Source organism: Pelobates fuscus, chromosome 3 (assembly GCF_036172605.1).
Source record: "Pelobates fuscus isolate aPelFus1 chromosome 3, aPelFus1.pri, whole genome shotgun sequence".
NCBI lineage: Eukaryota > Metazoa > Chordata > Amphibia > Anura > Pelobatidae > Pelobates > Pelobates fuscus.
The window spans coordinates 69,215,028-69,232,389 of record NC_086319.1 but is presented as its reverse complement, the minus strand read 5'-3'; the positions used below and the strand labels follow the sequence as shown (position 1 = coordinate 69,232,389).

Sequence of the window (17,362 nt, the reverse complement as noted above, 5' to 3'; positions counted from 1 at the left end):
GAGCAGCTGTGTTCAATTAAAATTTTAGCCTTGGATATGCATGAAATAAATGTGTTTCCGAATTTACTTACTGTAACTAAACTGTTTAGTCACATTTTGATATCTCCACTACCTTAATAATACTTAGTTTTTATATAGCATAAACAGCATATGCAACTCTTGAAACAATTTAATAAACATGCACCAACATGTAAAGAGAGAGTTCTGTGCAAACTTAAAGTACAAACATTTTTTTTTCAAATTTGAATTTTTTATTTTTTTTTCAAATGAAAAAAGGGAGGGGAGTTGGGTACAGAAATAAAGAAGGATGGGGGGAGGGAGGGGAGACAACAAAATCATAGGACTACATGTCCTTTGTATTCACGTTCCCACATAAAAAGGTAATATCATAACAAAATGGTAACATAGCAAGGTTATACAGGATAAGTCATTGGCCTAAGAGTACAGGATACTGTCACTATATATGTTTGTAGTAAAGAACTCAGGAAGTTCGACAGGGTCTAACAGGTAACCCTGGGTTCACAACCTACAGGTCAGTCAGGAAGTCTTTGTATGGCTCATTCACATATTAACAATTTGCTTAAAAAAAAATTTGAATAGTGCGTCTATGATATATATAGCTAAGTCTTGCATATCGTGTTATATTGGGTCGTGTGAGATATAGCGTGACAAGGTGCTATTTTGCTCCTGTGTTCTTTCTGGATAATGTACCCAGATCGTTCTCATATTGTGTCTGCTAGTAGTGGAGAGTGTGTCGCTTGTCGGTTAATGCCGTCTCAGGCTAGCCTAAGTGTGTCTAAGTAAACTAGAACGTGGGTATTTCGCAGTGTTTCCCTCTTGTCATGGGGGTCTTCGCTGTTCCTTTGTCTTTTTGTTAGGTATCTCTTTATTCAGAAGTGTAAGCCAAGGCAGCCATAGACTTTCTATTCGATTTGCTGATATATGGGAGTCTGCTGAAAGCAATTCGTATCTATAGAACTGGTAGGTTTTGTCGGACAAGTCTTTGTATGATGGGCAATATGTAGTCTTCCAGTGTCTAGCTAAAAGGTTCCTTGTCGCTAGAATGATAATTGTGATTACTTTCCTTGCTACTGTGTTCCATGTAGTTGGAAAAAGTAACAGAAGGCCTTCCTGTGGAGTAAGATGTTGTGTTTTGGGCAGTATAGCTGTTATAAGCGTTTGAACTCTATCCCACAGAGGTCTGATCCTCTTGCAATCCCACCACAGGTGCATCATAGTTCCTATATGTGATCCGCATCTCCAACATGTGGGGGTTGCATTAGGAAATATCTGCTGCAGGCGCTGAGGGGTGAGGTACCATCTGTAGACCATTTTTCTATGCGCTTCCACATGGGAGAAGCATGAAGTGTTGCCCTTAAGCACGTTAAGTGCCTGCAGCCATTCTTCGTCTGAGAGTCCAGACAAGCCATCTTTTTCCCATTGGGTCACATAGTTGAAGGACCTGGGAGGTAGAGTGCGTAAAAGGGTTTTGTAACATAGGGATAGAGATTTGGGTTTAGTGGGGGCCGAGCGACATCTCTCTATAAGGGACGTAGCTATATGTGCCTTTGGCTCTGAGGTTTGATTTTGGAGGGTTATTTAATCTTGGACAATACTTTTCAATTGGAGATATGGAAAGATGAGAGAGTTCGGTAGTTTATATTTTTCTTGTAAATCCGGGAAAGCTAGAATCCCGGTTCGGGAGCATACGTCTCCAACATAGTGGATGCCATGTGTTGTCCATGTCTTTAGTGAGAGCCATGGCAATATTTCTTCTATTGCTACTAGAGGGGCATGTACACTATATTTCCCTTTGTCGGCCTTGATGGTTAGGAATTTATCCCAAATTTTCATCGTTAGAGATGTGGTAGGGTACCATGACAACCCTTTTTTCCTATATATCTTCGGTGTCCACATGACTGTTTTCAGGGAAGACACGGAGATTCTATCTCTCTCCATATCTACCCACTGGAAGGTGTGTGGAGTTGTGTGAAGGCGTATTGCTGATTCGAGAATGGCTGCTTCATAATATGTGCTTACCTTTGGTAGGCCTAAGCCCCCTTCCGACTGAGGATTTTGAAGTAAGGAAAGAGGCAATCTAGGTTTTTTGCCGTTCCATATAAACCTGTTCAAAGTAGTTTGGAGTAGCTTAAAGAAACTAGGCGGGACTTGCAGAGGCAGCATTCGAAATATGTACAGGATTTTCGGTAGCAGCACCATTTTAATAGTGTGGAGTCTGCCCAGCCACGATAACTTGACCTGTTTCCATTTCTGGAAGCTAGAGATGCAGGTGTGTTGAAGAGGGCTATAGTTTAAGGACACCATTGTCTGTGTGTGGAGAGCCAGTTTTACTCCTAGGTATGTAATATGTTTCTGCCGCCAGTCAAACCGGAATGTGGTGCGTATGTGTTGTATACGTGTTGTAGGTATGTGTAATGGTAAGGCCTGTGTTTTAGCAGTATTTAGTTTGTAGTATGAAATGCGTCCGAATTTGTGTAGTAAGGTCATAAGTCTAGGTAAAGATGACTCCGGATTGCTCAGGGTTAAGAGGATGTCATCTGCAAACATGGTCATACGGTATTCAGTATCTTTGATTTGGATGCCAGTGATAGTTGGGTCTTGTCTGATCTTAATGGCTAGAGGTTCCAGTGCTAGTATGTAAAGGAGGGGGGATAGGGGGCACCCTTGACGGGTTCCATTTGTCAGGGTAAAGGGCGTGGAGAGGAAGCCTGATTGGGATACCTGAGCAGACGGGCCATTGTACAGTGCCATGATCCCTTGGATTAACCCCGGTGGGAAGTTGTATTTAGTTAACACCGAAGACATATATAAGTTTTCTGGTATTATACGACCCCTGTCTGCCCTTTATAAACCCAGATTGGTCGTTGTGTATCAGTCTCGGGAGTATTGGCGCTAACCTGCTCGCTATTAGTTTGGCATATATTTTTGTATCACAATTTAAAAGAGAGATGGGTCAAAAATTGGCACAGTGGGTGATAGGTTTCCCTGGTTTCGGTAGTGTGGAAATGTGTGCCCTCAGCATCTCCGCGGGCATAGTGCCCAATTGGAAGCACCGATTGAACAGGTTGGTCATGTGCGGTGCTAAAATGTGTTTGAATGTATGATAGTATAAATTAGTAAATCCGTCAGGCCCAGGTGATTTGTTTTGGTAACTGGTTGATTATGTCTAGGGTTTGAAACGGTTGCGTCAACATGCGGCAGTCTTCTGTCAAAAGTGTGGGAAGGTGGATATCTTGAAGAAAGTTAGCTATATCAGTCTGGTTGGGGGAATTTGTGTCGCTATTGTGGACTAAGTTATAGAGATCACTATAATATCTACCGAATTCTTCTACGACATCTTGCGGATTAGTGAGTTTGTGTCCCCTTTTGTCATGTATAAATGCTATTTTAGATTGCATCCTTCGCGATTTTAGTTGGGCTGCTAGAATTTTGCCTCTATTACCTTCTTTAAAGAATTTATGTTTCAGCTTAGTCAGAAAATAGGTCGTTTTCGCTAGCTCGCTAGCTCCATATCTCCGAGTTTTGCCTGTAGGTGGAGGATTCGTTTCATTATGGGGTGTGATGGTGATGCTTTGTTCGTGCGGGTGAGTTCTGCAAGTTCGGTGATCGTGTCTGTGTAGGTTTTTATACGTTGCCGTTTGTTATAACTGGCTTGTTTGATGAGTTGGCCCCGAAGGACCGCTTTGTGGGCCTGCCAAAGTGTGTCTACTTCTATGTCTGCCATATCGTTCGTGGCGAAGTAAGTCTCCATGTCCCCTGTAATCTGCGCCACAAATGTATGGTCCCTAAGGAGCGTGTCATTGAGGCGCCACGACCTGTTGCCAGATATTGGATACTGAGTCATGTATGATACTGTAATCGGAGCGTGGTCAGACCAGGTGGTGACACCGATGTCTGCCTTGGTGATCCTCGCCATTTGTGCTGTTGGGATAAGGAAGCGATCGATTCTTGAGTATGTATTATGGACCAGGGAATGGTGTGTGTAATCTCTCCCTAGGGGGTGTAGAGCCCTCCATGCATCAATGTATCCATGATTGAGAAGAGTGTTTGCTATCAGCGAGGTGGTGCGTTGTCTTCGGCGTGTTGTTGCTTGAGCTACCTGCGTGGATGAGGTAGTATCTAATAGTGGATCTATAAGAAATTTGGTGTCACCGCCAGCACTAATGTTGCCATATTTGTGAGCGTTTGCGAGAGATAAAACCTGATCTGAAAAAATATGCTGGTCATTATGTGGACCATAGAGGTTGACTAATGTGTATTCAGCATTGTTAATTATGCATTGATAATGAGGTATCTCCCTTTCTTATCGCTTAATTTTTTGATCAGTTGGAACGTAACTTCGTTGCTTATCAGGATTGTGACTCCCCGTTTCTTTTTCTTATACGTGCTATGGTATCCTATCGGAAAGTTTTTGGACATGAATGTGGGTTTGTGCGTTGTCTGGAAGTGGGTCTCTTGATAGAACGCAATGTGCGCTTTATATCTTTTGGCCTCCTGAAGTGCGAGACGTCTCTTGTGAGGGGAGTTGAGGCCTTTAGCATTTAAAGAGAAGATATTAAGAGCCATACTTGCGAGTTATCTGGTTGTTTGTAAGCTTTGGGTGTACTTTTGGAGTTTCTATACCTGTCAGGTGTTTGAGCAGGTGTATCACCTTTTCATATGGTCTGAAGGTTGACCCTGAGTTCTTGTGGGTTTTGTGGTGGGACAGAGGTGTATGTGTTGTCTGACTAGTATCTAGGCCTTGGAAAACGTGTGGTAGCTCTATCTGTTGTCGTTGGTTGGTCTTGAAGGTGGAAAGAGACAGGGGGGAGGAAAACAGATAACTTGGATAGAACTATATACAATGAGATGGTCTCCATATTGGGACCGAAATGTCATAGAGACAATTGAGCAATGAAGCTCGTATAGGGGGAGGAGTCTTCTGTGGCCCCCTTAGGGGGTAACTCTTGATTTTTATACCTTGGGGGAAAACAATGTCTTAGATTCTAAGTTTCCTACATATTGAATAGTGAGTCTTGGGCTGTAAGCTTGTTACATGTTACTTGGTTCACTGATATTAGTACATTTTCAAATATCCAGTTATAAGATCATATCGTGAAATAGCAATCTAAACATCAATTTAAACATCAAGAGGAAAAACAGTTGTCCTCTCCTGGAACATATAAAACAGATTGTCTGTATCGGGTACACCAGAGCACACAGAGAGGTAATAGTTCTTATAAGGGCCGTGCTCGGGTGCTGGAAACTCGTGGGAGTTTTATAAGCAGCATGTGCTGGTTGGTGTAGATATTCTAAGGTCTTTGGGACTGCAGACCCTAAGATAAAATATTACACTGGAAGTGTGAGAGTGACATGGTTAGATGGATGTTAAACCCGAGTAGATCAGTAAAGTGCGCGGGGTGGGTGACATCCACGTGCGCATAATCCGGTACTATAGCCCCTGATTTGTGCCCAACCTCATATAGTTCCCACACTGTATGGAGGTAAGTCGGGTATGCCATCTTAAGTAGGGGAAAGGAATAATATATATAACCAAGGGCTGCTTACAGGTTTTAGGGCTATATGGCTAACAGTGTGCTATGATAGAAGTAGCACATAAATAATTTACACCTCTTGTTTAGAACAATAACCATTAAACAAGTCAACATAACAAGAGTGGATGTATCACACCAGTGTGGGGAGAGCCCCATGTCTAGTTTACTGGGTAAACTGAGTGTTAGGCAGCCCTGTATGGGCATCATGAGATAGTCACTTAGCTGTGGCTACGGACTGCCAGTCATGCGTGATTTTCAGCGGTGAAGTATCGGCTGGTATCTTGGCAGCAACTCCGGGTGCAATGTCTCCCATCGGGATGTTCCATGTGGTCAGGAGCTTCTCCCCGTCCGCTGGCGTAGTCATATGGTACTCAGATCCTTTGCTTCGGGCTATGATTTTCGCTGGGAAGCCCCATTTATATGGTATGTCAGCATCTCTCATGGCTTTAGTAATTCGCTGAAATGACTTTCTCGCTGCTAGTGTGGTTGCTGAAAGGTCAGTGAACAGTTGAATTTTATGAAAGCTCTCCGGCAGTGCTGGTTGTTGCCTGGATGCTTGCATTATCTGTTCTTTAGTGGTGTAATAGTGTAGTCTGGCGATAGTATCCCGTGGCATGGAAGTCGGGAGATTTTTGGGCCTCGGCAGCCTAGGGCCGATATCATCAGGGATGCCCCGGATTCAGATATTATTCCGTCTGTCCCTATCTTCATGATCTGCCAATTTAGTTATAATAGAGGAAACCTTCGCTTCTATGGCCTCAAAGGCTGTGGTCACATTGTTGTGCGCCGAGATGATCTCCTCTCTTTTGGTCTCCAGATAGTCAGTTCGCTCACCAAGTGAGTGTAGGTCTGCCCGGATTTCTTTAGCTATTTTGGCAAAGTCAGATGTTAGCGATGCCTTTAATTCATTAAGCATTCTTTGAATAGATGCATCCGTGGCTGGGACGGCTTTAGCTGATACAGAAGTAATATCGCTTCTGTCTGAGCTGGAAGCTGGCGATGCAGGCCTGCTGGCGCCATCTTGGGTGCAGCGTGGCAGTGATTGCATAGCCGATATCTGCAAGGAGGCCAGTTTTGGCTTTACTTTTTTCATAGAACGTTGTGCCATTATCTCGGGTGACTTCCCCGTCGTAAGTGGGTAAAGGTAGGTGAGTATTGCTCTGCTGATCAGTGTTAATTAGGGACTCCCGCACAGAGCTGATCTATCAGGCGTCCGTCTCCATTAGCCGTCAGGCCACGCCCCCAAAGTACAACATTTTTAATGGGAAAAAAAACCCTAGGTGAGATAGCCAATTAAAAGAAAATGTATTCTTGTTTTGTTTTTCTCTTCTCAAATCATACCATTTCATTTGGGGAAAAAATGCCTGGTCTAGCCTCTTGATAAAATGCTTCTGATGATAAGGGCATTATAACCTTACAGATGATAGCTTTGCATGCTACTTTACCGACAAGATTGAACAGCTAAGAAAGGAATTCTCCCCACCTTGCCCCTCTCATTCTCAACTACACCTAGGTCATGCCTTTCCTATCCTTCAGACTTTCTCCCAGGCTACTGAACAAGAGGTGGCTGCGCATCTCCTTTCCTCTCGACCCACCACTTGCCCGCTTGATCCTGTCCCATCTCACCTTATCAGATCTCTCTCCTCTTGTCTTGTGCCTTCCTTAACACACATATTCAACTGCTCTCTCTCTTCTAATGTTGTCCCTGCTGCGCTTAGACATGTTACTGTAGTACCTATCTTTAAAAAACATCTTTTGACCCATCTTCCCTTTCTAACTATCGTCCCATATTCCTGCTCCTTTTTTCCTCAAAGCTTATGGAAAGACTGGTCTTTACCCGTCTGACTCACTCAAATTCAGCTATTCACACTGTGGAACCAATCACATACAATTCCACCAAAAAAAAAAAATCAAGATAAGACCAAAACAGGTAGTGGGTAGTGCAATGACCTAAAAACGTGATCGCACAATACATTCTGTCCCAATAATGTAATTGTGAGACAAAAATATTGGTGCTCGCGAGGGTGTGCGAGCTGGATGCTGGATGCCTTCCAGCAGCCATTATATGCGTCCCACCGGCCGATTTCCATTCCAGCTGCCATTGTGTTCATTCCACTGACATTATATTTCCTGTATTAAAGGGATTCTATAGTGCCAGGAAAACAAACTGTTTTTCTGGAACTGTAGAATCCTACAGTGCCCCCCTCCCTTGCACCTCAACTCCCGCGTGGCTAAAGGGGTTAAAACTCCTTCGGTCACTCACCTGAACCTAACGCCGATGTCCCCTGGAGCTAGGTAAAGCTCCGCCCACGCTCCACCTTGGCAACATCAGTGGGCGGGGAAGACCTAATGCGCATGCATGGCAATGGCCATGCTCACATTAGGATTTCCACATAGGAAACCATTATTCAATCCTATGGGGAAAATCTGATGCTGGAGGTCCTCATGCATAGCGTGAGGACGTTAAGTGTCAGATAACGGACCAAAGGTCTGTTTCCATTCTGGAAGTCCCCCTAGTGGCTCCCTCTAAGTCTGCCCTCAGTGGCAGCCACTGAGGGCAGACTTAGAGCTGCAATGTAAACATTGCAGTTCTCTGGAACTGCAATGTTTAACATTGCAGCATTAGGTGCAAAAGGGACACCAGAGTAGGAGTTAACCCTGCAAGGTAATTATTGCAGTTTCTTAGGTAAATTACCTTGTAGGGTTAAGGGACATGGGACATTGCACTCAGACCACTCCAATGAGCTGAAGTGGTCTGGGTGCCTACAGTGTCCCTTTAAGTGCAATATTCTTTGTGAATCATTGCAAATCTCATCCTGCTATTTCCATTCCTTGGGGCTCCTTGTTAACTTACCCTATTGGGTATATTTGAGTACTATAGCTTCCATCAGAGTCCAAGCAGGCCATTCAAGAGTCCATTACATTGAAAGGCATGGTGTACATATACAAAATAATAAATAAAAAGAAGGAAAAATCATTATAACAACCATTTATATCTAAAACATGTAATGTAAATATATTAAATATATATATATATATATATATATATAAATATATATATAAATTGCATTTAAAATTCAAAAAAATATTTAGTATACTAAAGTGTGTTTCCTAAATATAATTACACATGTCAAAGAGAGGGTTTCTAAATGAAAGATTCATTCCATCTCTATTTTATTTCGGATCTCCATGGTTTAGCCACTCTCTGTATACCAATAAAATGCAATCATTCAAAATCACAATTGTGGGCTTTTGCAAAATGAGCAGATACCGAATGTGTTAAAACTTTATTTTGGATATTCATTAGATGTTCACTGATTCTACATTTTTGGTGGTCTGGTGGTGCTCTCCACATACTGAAGACCACATTCACATGTTAAAAGATAAATTACATTCTTTGTAATACAAGTGATAAAATCATTAATAAAATACTTCCTATTCGTGCCGTTAGAGATCAATTATTTTGTTTTTTTAAAGATAATATTGGTGGTTTTAAATGCCCACAATTATGTACCAGAAATATTTGCATCAACCATTTTATTTTTTGGGAGACAACTTTTTGTAAAAATATTCTTAAAATGTCTTGCTCCTCTGTAAACAACCCTTGGTTTGTCATCTATATACATGCAGCGCAATGACCTAAAAACGTGATCCCACAATACACTCTGTCCCAGTAATGTAATTGTGAGACAAAAATAAAATAAATGACAGACACCTAAAGAGGTAATGTATGTAGATTATCCCTGCAACATAAACAAGAGAATACATTCTCATAGGGTAATACAGTTGCAAGAAAAAGTATGTGAACCCTTTGGAATGATATGGATTTCTGCACAAATTGGTCATAAAATGTGATCTGATCATCATCTAAGTCACAACAATAGACAATCACAGTCTGCTTAAACTAATAACACCCAAAGAATGAAAGGTTGCCATGTTTGTAAAGCGCTGCAGAATTTGACGGCGCTCTATAAATAATATAATAATAATAATTTTTTATTGAACACACCATGTAAACATTCACAGTGCAGGTGGAAAAAGTATGTGAACCCCTAGACTAATTACATCTCCAAGAGCTAATGGGAGTGAGATGTCAGCCAACTGGAGTCCAATCAATGAGATGAGATTGGAGATGTTGGTTACAGCTGCCCTGCCCTATAAAAAACACACACCAGTTCTGGGTTTGCTTTTCACAAGAAGCATTGCCTGATGTGAATGATGCCTCGCACAAAAGAGCTCTCAGAAGACCTACGATTAAGAATTGTTGACTTGCATAAAGCTGGAAAGGGTTATAAAAGTATCTCCAAAAGCCTTGCTGTTCATCAGTCCACGGTAAGACAAATTGTCTATAAATGGAGAAAGTTCAGCACTGCTGCTACTCTCCCTAGGAGTGGCCGTCCTGTAAAGATGACTGCAAGAGCACAGCACAGACTGCTCAATGAGGTGAAGAAGAACCCTAGAGTGGCATAAGCTAACATCCCTGTTAGCGAATCTACAATATGTAAAACACTAAACAAGAATGGATTTCATGGGAGGATACCACAGAGGAAGCCACTGCTGTCCAAACAAAACATTGCTGCACGTTTACAGTTTGCACAAGAGCACCTGGATGTTCCACGGCAGTACTGGCAAAATATTCTGTGGACAGATGCACACCAAAATCAAAACCTCACCCCAACTGTGAAGTATGCTGGTGGGGGCATCATGGTTTGGGGCTGCTTTGCTGCGTCAGGGCCTTAACGGATTGCGATCATCGAAGGAAAAATGAATTCCTAAGTTTATCAAGACATTTTGCAGGAGATTTTAAGGCCATCTGTCTACCAGCTGAAGCTCAACATAAGATAGGTGTTGGAACAGGACAATGACCCAAAGCATAGCAGTAAATCAACAACAGAATGGCTTAAACAGAAGAAAATACGCCTTCTGAAGTGGCCCAGTCAGAGTCCTGACCTCAACCCGACTGAGATGCTGGGGCATGACCTCAAGAAAGCGATTCACACCAGACATCCCAAGACTATTGCTGAACTGAAACAGTTCTGTAAAGAGGAATGTTCAAGAATTACTCCTGACCGTTGTGCACGTCTGATCTGCAACTACAGGAAACGTTTGGTTGAAGTTATTGCTGCCAAAGGAGGTTCAGCCAGTTATTAAATCCAAGGGTTCACATACTTTTTCCACCTGCACTGTGAATGTTTACATGGTGTGTTCAATAAAAACATGGCAAGCAGACTGTGATTGTCTATTGTTGTGACTTAGATGATGATCAGATCACATTTTATGACCAATTTGTGCAGAAATCCATATCATTCCAAAGGGTTCACATACTTTTTCTTGCAACTGTATAGTAGTAACTGCAGACTGTGCTGAGAGGCCTCTCAGACAGTCCATCACCTAATAGCCGGATGCAAGATGTTAGCAGGAACAGCATATATGGAGAAACACAACCAAGTTGATGGGATTGTGTACCAAAACATCTGCACAGAATATGGATTGGACCTGCCTCAGCCCAGATGGGAGATACCACAAAGGGTAGTTGGGAATGATAGGGCTAAGATTCTGTGGGACTTCAAGATCAAGACAGACAAGCAAGTGCTGGCCAACCAACCCAACATCGTGGTGGTAGACAAGGAACGGAAGACTTCAGTCGTGGTGAATGTGGCAATACCCAATGACTATAACATCAGGAAGAAGGGGGCATGAAAAGGTGGAGAAATGCCAAGGATTGAAAGAAGAGCTAAAATGGATGTGTAAAGTAAAGACAGTAGTAATCCCAGTTGTGATAGGAGCACACGGGGCTTTGGCTCCCAAGTTGGGGGAGTGGCTTCAACAGATTCCAGGTGGGACATCTGAGATCGCTGTCCAGAAGAGAACAGCTAAGATTCTGTGTGGAACCTTCAGACTCCCAGACCTCCCAGATAAAATCAACAAAACAGGAATGCAATGGCACTCCCTCCTAGATACAAAATGCCATGTACAACGCCTGGGTGCTCTCATTTAAGCAATATATAATTCCACAAAGTCAAGAATATTGGCACTCACTTGCAAAAATTAAAGGGACACTGTAGGCACCCAGACCACTTCAGCTAATTGAAGTGGTCTGGGTGCTGTGTCCCTTTTGCACTTAATGCTGCAATATTAAACATTGCAGTTCCAGAGAACTGCAATGTTTACATTGCAGCTCTAAGTCTGCCCCCTAGTGGCTGTCTACCAGACAGCCACTAGAGGGCTTACGGAATCAAAACAGACTTTTGGTCTGTTATCTGACACTGGACGTCCTCACGCTCTGTATGAGGACCTCCAGCGTCACGTTTTCCCCATAGGAAAGTATTGATTAATGCTTTCCTATGGGGAAATCCTAATGCGAGCATGGCCATTGCTACGCATGCACATTAGAGTCTAGGTGGATCCTGATCCAGCTTCAAGGGAGTGAATGGGGTTTTAAGGGAGGGGGTGCATGGGGCTCCTTAGAAACCTATAGTACTATAGGATCCCTTTAAACAATATGTTTCTCCGTTACAAACAGTAGCAGATTAGCAAACATTTAGATCTTCACCATCCCCCTTCTCAAGGAAAAATGTCTAACCTGCTACTGTTGCATCGTTCTCTTTTTTTGCAACAAGTACAGTGAAAACCTATAATGTTTTGACTTTATGGAATTATTTATAATTATATATATATATATATATATATATATATGTCCAAGGACATTAGGCTGTATCATATATATATATATGTGTGTGTGTGTGTGTGTGTGTTCTAAAAGCTCATGGTTAGAAACACATTCACTAGTAAAGTAACCTGTCAAAACCCTCAAATGTCTTTGTTTCTTTATTTCTTTATGTGACAATAAACTTTTTACATTTGAAATGCCCTCTATCATTGTGTGACTAAAGAAGATCTAAATTAAAGGAGGTCCAGACTTACCACCAGGTGTGACTAAACAAGGAATGGGCTGACCATTAGGTGGAGCAAGCAAAAGTCAGATGAATGGCATCATACCCGTCACACTTGACCGCTCAAGAAGAAATAAATATACTAACCATCATGCTAAATACTTGAGCCAGTTTTTTTTTCAAAAAGTGTAGCTATGAATTGCACCTTTATCATCAGGATCATTATATCACCATACTGACCTCTCTGTATATTTTACTCAAACCTTGTTGCTCAGTATCTCTCTCTCGCTACCACAAAAATTATTTACGGACCCGTTCTTCTGTTCCATTGACCTACTTACTCACACAATGAATAAAAGGTCTGTAAGGCTTCTGTGTTTATTTATAATTGAGCCTCGACTGTCACTTTTAGATTGATTAATTAGTCTAATTTCATTCCAACAATGTTTTGATAGTTTCATACATATTCATCCTATTTAAAATTAAACCATGTCACAAATGTCGTTGCTCATTTAGCTACTATTATGATCTATGGCTACTTTTTTTTTTTTTTTTTTTTCTTTGTACTCTAATGCATTCCCTGGAACAGCTCTGAGATTATCAGCAAAGATTACATTCTGCTTTAGTTTTTTTTTTCTTTGCAGTTTAGGCCCCGTACAAACACATTAGCATTGTTTCAACCTAACATTTTATCTGGTTGCTTTGTGTCCTGGCCCTTGTTTCAGGGAAATGTAAAAAGATGGATAAATGGCTATTATTTGATAGAAAACCATTACCCTTTAGGGGGACTACATGACCTGCAGCACAAAGATTTTACATCCCAACAGATTCCATTATTCATTGCTATCTTTTTGCTGCCACTTGTCACTGTGTAACCGATGCTATGTTTGGTACTCAAAGTATTTCAAGGTTTTAAAAACTTGGGAAAGCATATATAATGCAATTTGTCTGTATTTTTGACCGTATAAAGTTGCAGAAGAGAATATTTTATTTTTAATTAATAAGAAAGAAATAGAAAACCAAGTGATAAATTAATGAATAATGAATATTAAGGTTTACCATTTAGGACACATTTAGTTGCATGACATTTGCACAGTCTAAAAACCCATAAATTGTTAAAATTACTTTAAAAAAAACACCATTTATCTAGACAGAACAATTTCAAAACCACTTCCAAACCATTGCCTCTCTTTTCTCTGACATTTTTGCCTCTTTTGTTTAATCTTTTTTGCCTTTTCTACACTTAATCCACCCCATTTCCCCCCCGACCCTGCAAAAAAAATTCTTGGCCTTATTTACCAGTTTATTCAAGTTGTTTACCTGTTTCATCAATAACATACTGCAATATTGCTATACATTGGCTAACTTATACCCTCCTTAGATAATCATCTTCCCACTTCGTATGATGTGCATTGAAAATGAGCAATAACATTTAATTTATAAATAAAAGTTATACTTATAGTAAAAAAGCTTAAACACAAGAAAAAGGAAAAACTAGCATCTATTCAAAAATGATAACTGTGTAAGAAATTATATTAAACACTGTGCAGTCCTGAATGGGCTTATCAATCAATATGATATAGACTATTGCATCTTTTCTCCTTATCTGACATTCTAGACCACGTGTGGGTGATTTATTTGATACACTGGGGGGATTTCATTTGGTGAAAGTGTCTGTGTTATGCTACCGTGACCGTTTCATACAAAAATAAATGAGTTCTTTCTACACACATGAAAAAAGAAAAATATACCTATTCAAACATTTTCACCAGGGACTAATCCAATTTAATGAAAATTTTAGATTTTCAATGATGAAGTTAAATCTCTCTATTCATTTTTTTTATTTTTTATTTTTTTTTTATAATTTAGCTATCTTCACAGCACCACTATGATTATGGAATGAGGGCAGTAAAGTCAGTGTTAACAGCTGCTGGAAATCTAAAGGTTAAATGTCCACATGAAAAAGAGGATGTACTAATGCTTCGATCAATTCGTGACGTCAATCTTCCAAAGGTATGATTTATTTTCAATATCAACATGCTCTGTAATAGAAAGCTCGCAAATAGAGAAATGAGTGACAAAGAACATAAGATAGCTTTGGCATTGGTCTTTTACTGCCTAATTTTCAATCGATTGATAATTACCGGCTGGAGGGAAGATAAACTGCATGCTACAGTTTAATTGCAATATTTATGACCATGTGCTTTATTTATTTATTTCATTTTAAATGTCACCACTAACTGCAGTAAAATGTTAATCGGGATATATTTTATCATCAACAGATAGGTCCATGTGTAGAGCACACTTTAAAAATATAAAATGTTTTTTAACCCCTTAAGGACCAAACTTCTGGAATAAAAGGGAATCATGACGTGTCACGCACGTCATGTGTCCTTAAGGGGTTAAACTTAAACAGTTGATATATTGTGCTGTTTCCAGCCTGTCAGTAGTCTAACTAGCAAGGCCTGTGACATAAGACAATGATGTTTCAGGTTAAAGGAACCTACATAGAAACATAATTCAACTCAAATGTTGAAGAAATTAAAGGGACACTATAGACACCTAAACAACTTCAGCATAATGAATCAGTATCAGTGTATAGATCATGCCTGTCCAGTCTCACTGCTTTATTTTCTGCCATTTAGGAGGTTAAATCACTATGTTTATACAGCCCTAATCATACCTTGTTGCATGTGACTTGCACAGCCTTCCTAAACACTTCCTGTAAAGTGACATCTAATGTTTAGACTCCTTTTATTACAAATTCTGTTGATTTTAGAATTTCTTAGCTCCGGCCTTGCAATAGCCTCCTGTATGTGATTAAAGTTCAATTTAAAGACTAGGAGATTTTAAACAACTTGTAATAATAATTTAAAGAAAACAAATGTGTATTCCTAAATCTATAGGTCTAAATAGTTGCCCCCCTTACCACCGGCTAAAAGTTGATTTACTCACCTTTTTCCAGCGCTGTGGGTTTAGTCACAGCTGGCCCTGCCCACGCTCCACATGCACTCTACCCACACTTTGCCCCCATGGCTGAGATCAAACTTGATGATCTCAGCCAATCTGATGCTTTTCCATTTTCAGCATCTCCTCATCAATGACTCATCTCTACTGGGAAAGTTTAGTGCAGAGTGTGGAGACGCTGGACGTCAGTGCAACACTGCCCGAGAAAGCACATCTAGTGGCTGTCTGAGTGACTGCCACTGGAGGTTTCGTTAGGCATCAGTGTTTCAGAGAAAAGTCAGTGTTTATGTTAAAATGCCTGTAGGGATAGGATTAAGACTCTACAAGAAATACTACATTAAGCTGTAGTTGTTCTGGTGACTATAGTGTCCCTTTAACATGATATTGAAAATGAAACCATTTTTTCCATGCAGTCTATGTTAGTCACAGCCAGGGGAGCTGTGGATAGGGTTGCCTGTACATAATAAACAAACATGATTTAACTTCTAAATTGCAGAAAATGGAGCAGTGAGACTTCAGAGGTATTATCTATACACCAACACTGCTTCTTTAAGCTAAAGTTGTGTTGGTGACTATTGTGTCCCTTCAACTAGCTCTTTGGTAAGTCACATTCTGGTAGTGTCAGGGCTCCGCGGGCAGCGCTGAGGGGAGGCTGCAATCCGCTCGCAGCACTCACCCTCGGTCCCCCACCTCGGCTGCCCGCGGTCCCCCCTCCTCTTACTGTTCGGCGAGCGGCGTCCTCTCCTCTTGACACACCGCTCGCGTCCTCTCCTCCTCCTTCCCCCAGCGGCAGCATGTCTAACGCTGCACGCTGGGAGCCGGCACCCATATCAGTACGCCGGGGTCACTCACGTGACCCGGCGTTAAAGCGACAGTGTGTTTGTTAATTCTGATTGGAAGTTATCCATTCAGAATTAAGGCTAGGATATTTATACTTACCTTTCCTGCCTCTCAGTGCCCTGTTGTGGTCTTTGCTTTATGTATTGATACTGAACGTGTGCTTTCTGGTTACGTACTCTCTGGCTTGTTATACTGACTTTGTGACTTTCTCCTACCCTTTGACCTCGGCTTGTTTATCGTTATTCTGTTTTCTGGTTCCCCTTACTCGGCTTATCTCCTGACTATTCTGTGTGTGCTTAGCCCGGCCACTCTAAGGTCCGGTACTGCACACTTTCTGTGTGTGTGTCTGTGTGTGTTAGCGTGTTGGGTTCCCCGGAATCGTGACAGGTAGTGACAGACTTTGTTTAAAAAGCCAGAAAGTCTTGGTTGGAGAACCGTAGAACCAGGAAGTTCACAGAGAATTCAAGTGACACACATGTTTGGAATGCAAAAATGTATAGAAGACATGTAAATAAAAAATCAAATTCACCTCGGCAATTCGGTTTGGCACTTCGGAAATTCAGAAATTCGGCACTTCGGACATTTCACATGTCTATTTTTCATGCAAGCACTCTTTTATTTGGGTATCGCCCCATGTCCATAGGGAAGGTGAACACAGCGATGAGGGCTGGCAGTATCTGCCGGTGGTTCGCTTACTGCTTTTCTGAGATCTAAACTGGTGTTAACAGTGGCTGTGATTGGGTTTAATACTTCTGAAGGCGGGGTAGAGGGGTGGGATGAGGAATGGGGGAAATTGTGCTGGTGAGGAGGTTGAAGCGAGAAGAAGAAGTTTAGTTAGCTACACTCCTCTTGGAGATGTAATCTGTCCATGGGAACCATGTCATGGCGCATTTGCCCCTCAGAGCCGCGATCATCATTGCTGCACAATAGATTTCCTCTACCATCACAACTAATTGCTGGAAAGTGGGCACCCCCTTCTGTTTCCATAGGGAGGGCATCAGTTTCCTAGTTGCCGTGAGAAGGTGTTTAGTTAGAGATTTCTTATATGCCACAATGCTCATGGTTTTGTTGTTCAGTAGCATTGGGAGCAACTGAAGGGTGAGATCT

General features: G+C 41.4%; 1 protein-coding gene across 1 annotated transcript in view; it reads left to right on the top strand.

The window, feature by feature from the left end:
- LOC134601623 (dynein axonemal heavy chain 3-like) overlaps positions 1 to 17,362 on the top strand; it is an 875,684-nt gene that overhangs the window by 411,146 nt on the left and 447,176 nt on the right. The window contains exon 32 of the mRNA XM_063446141.1: positions 14,318 to 14,461. Coding sequence (XP_063302211.1) covers positions 14,318 to 14,461 — 144 coding nt within the window. The remainder of the gene's footprint in view (positions 1 to 14,317; positions 14,462 to 17,362) is intronic.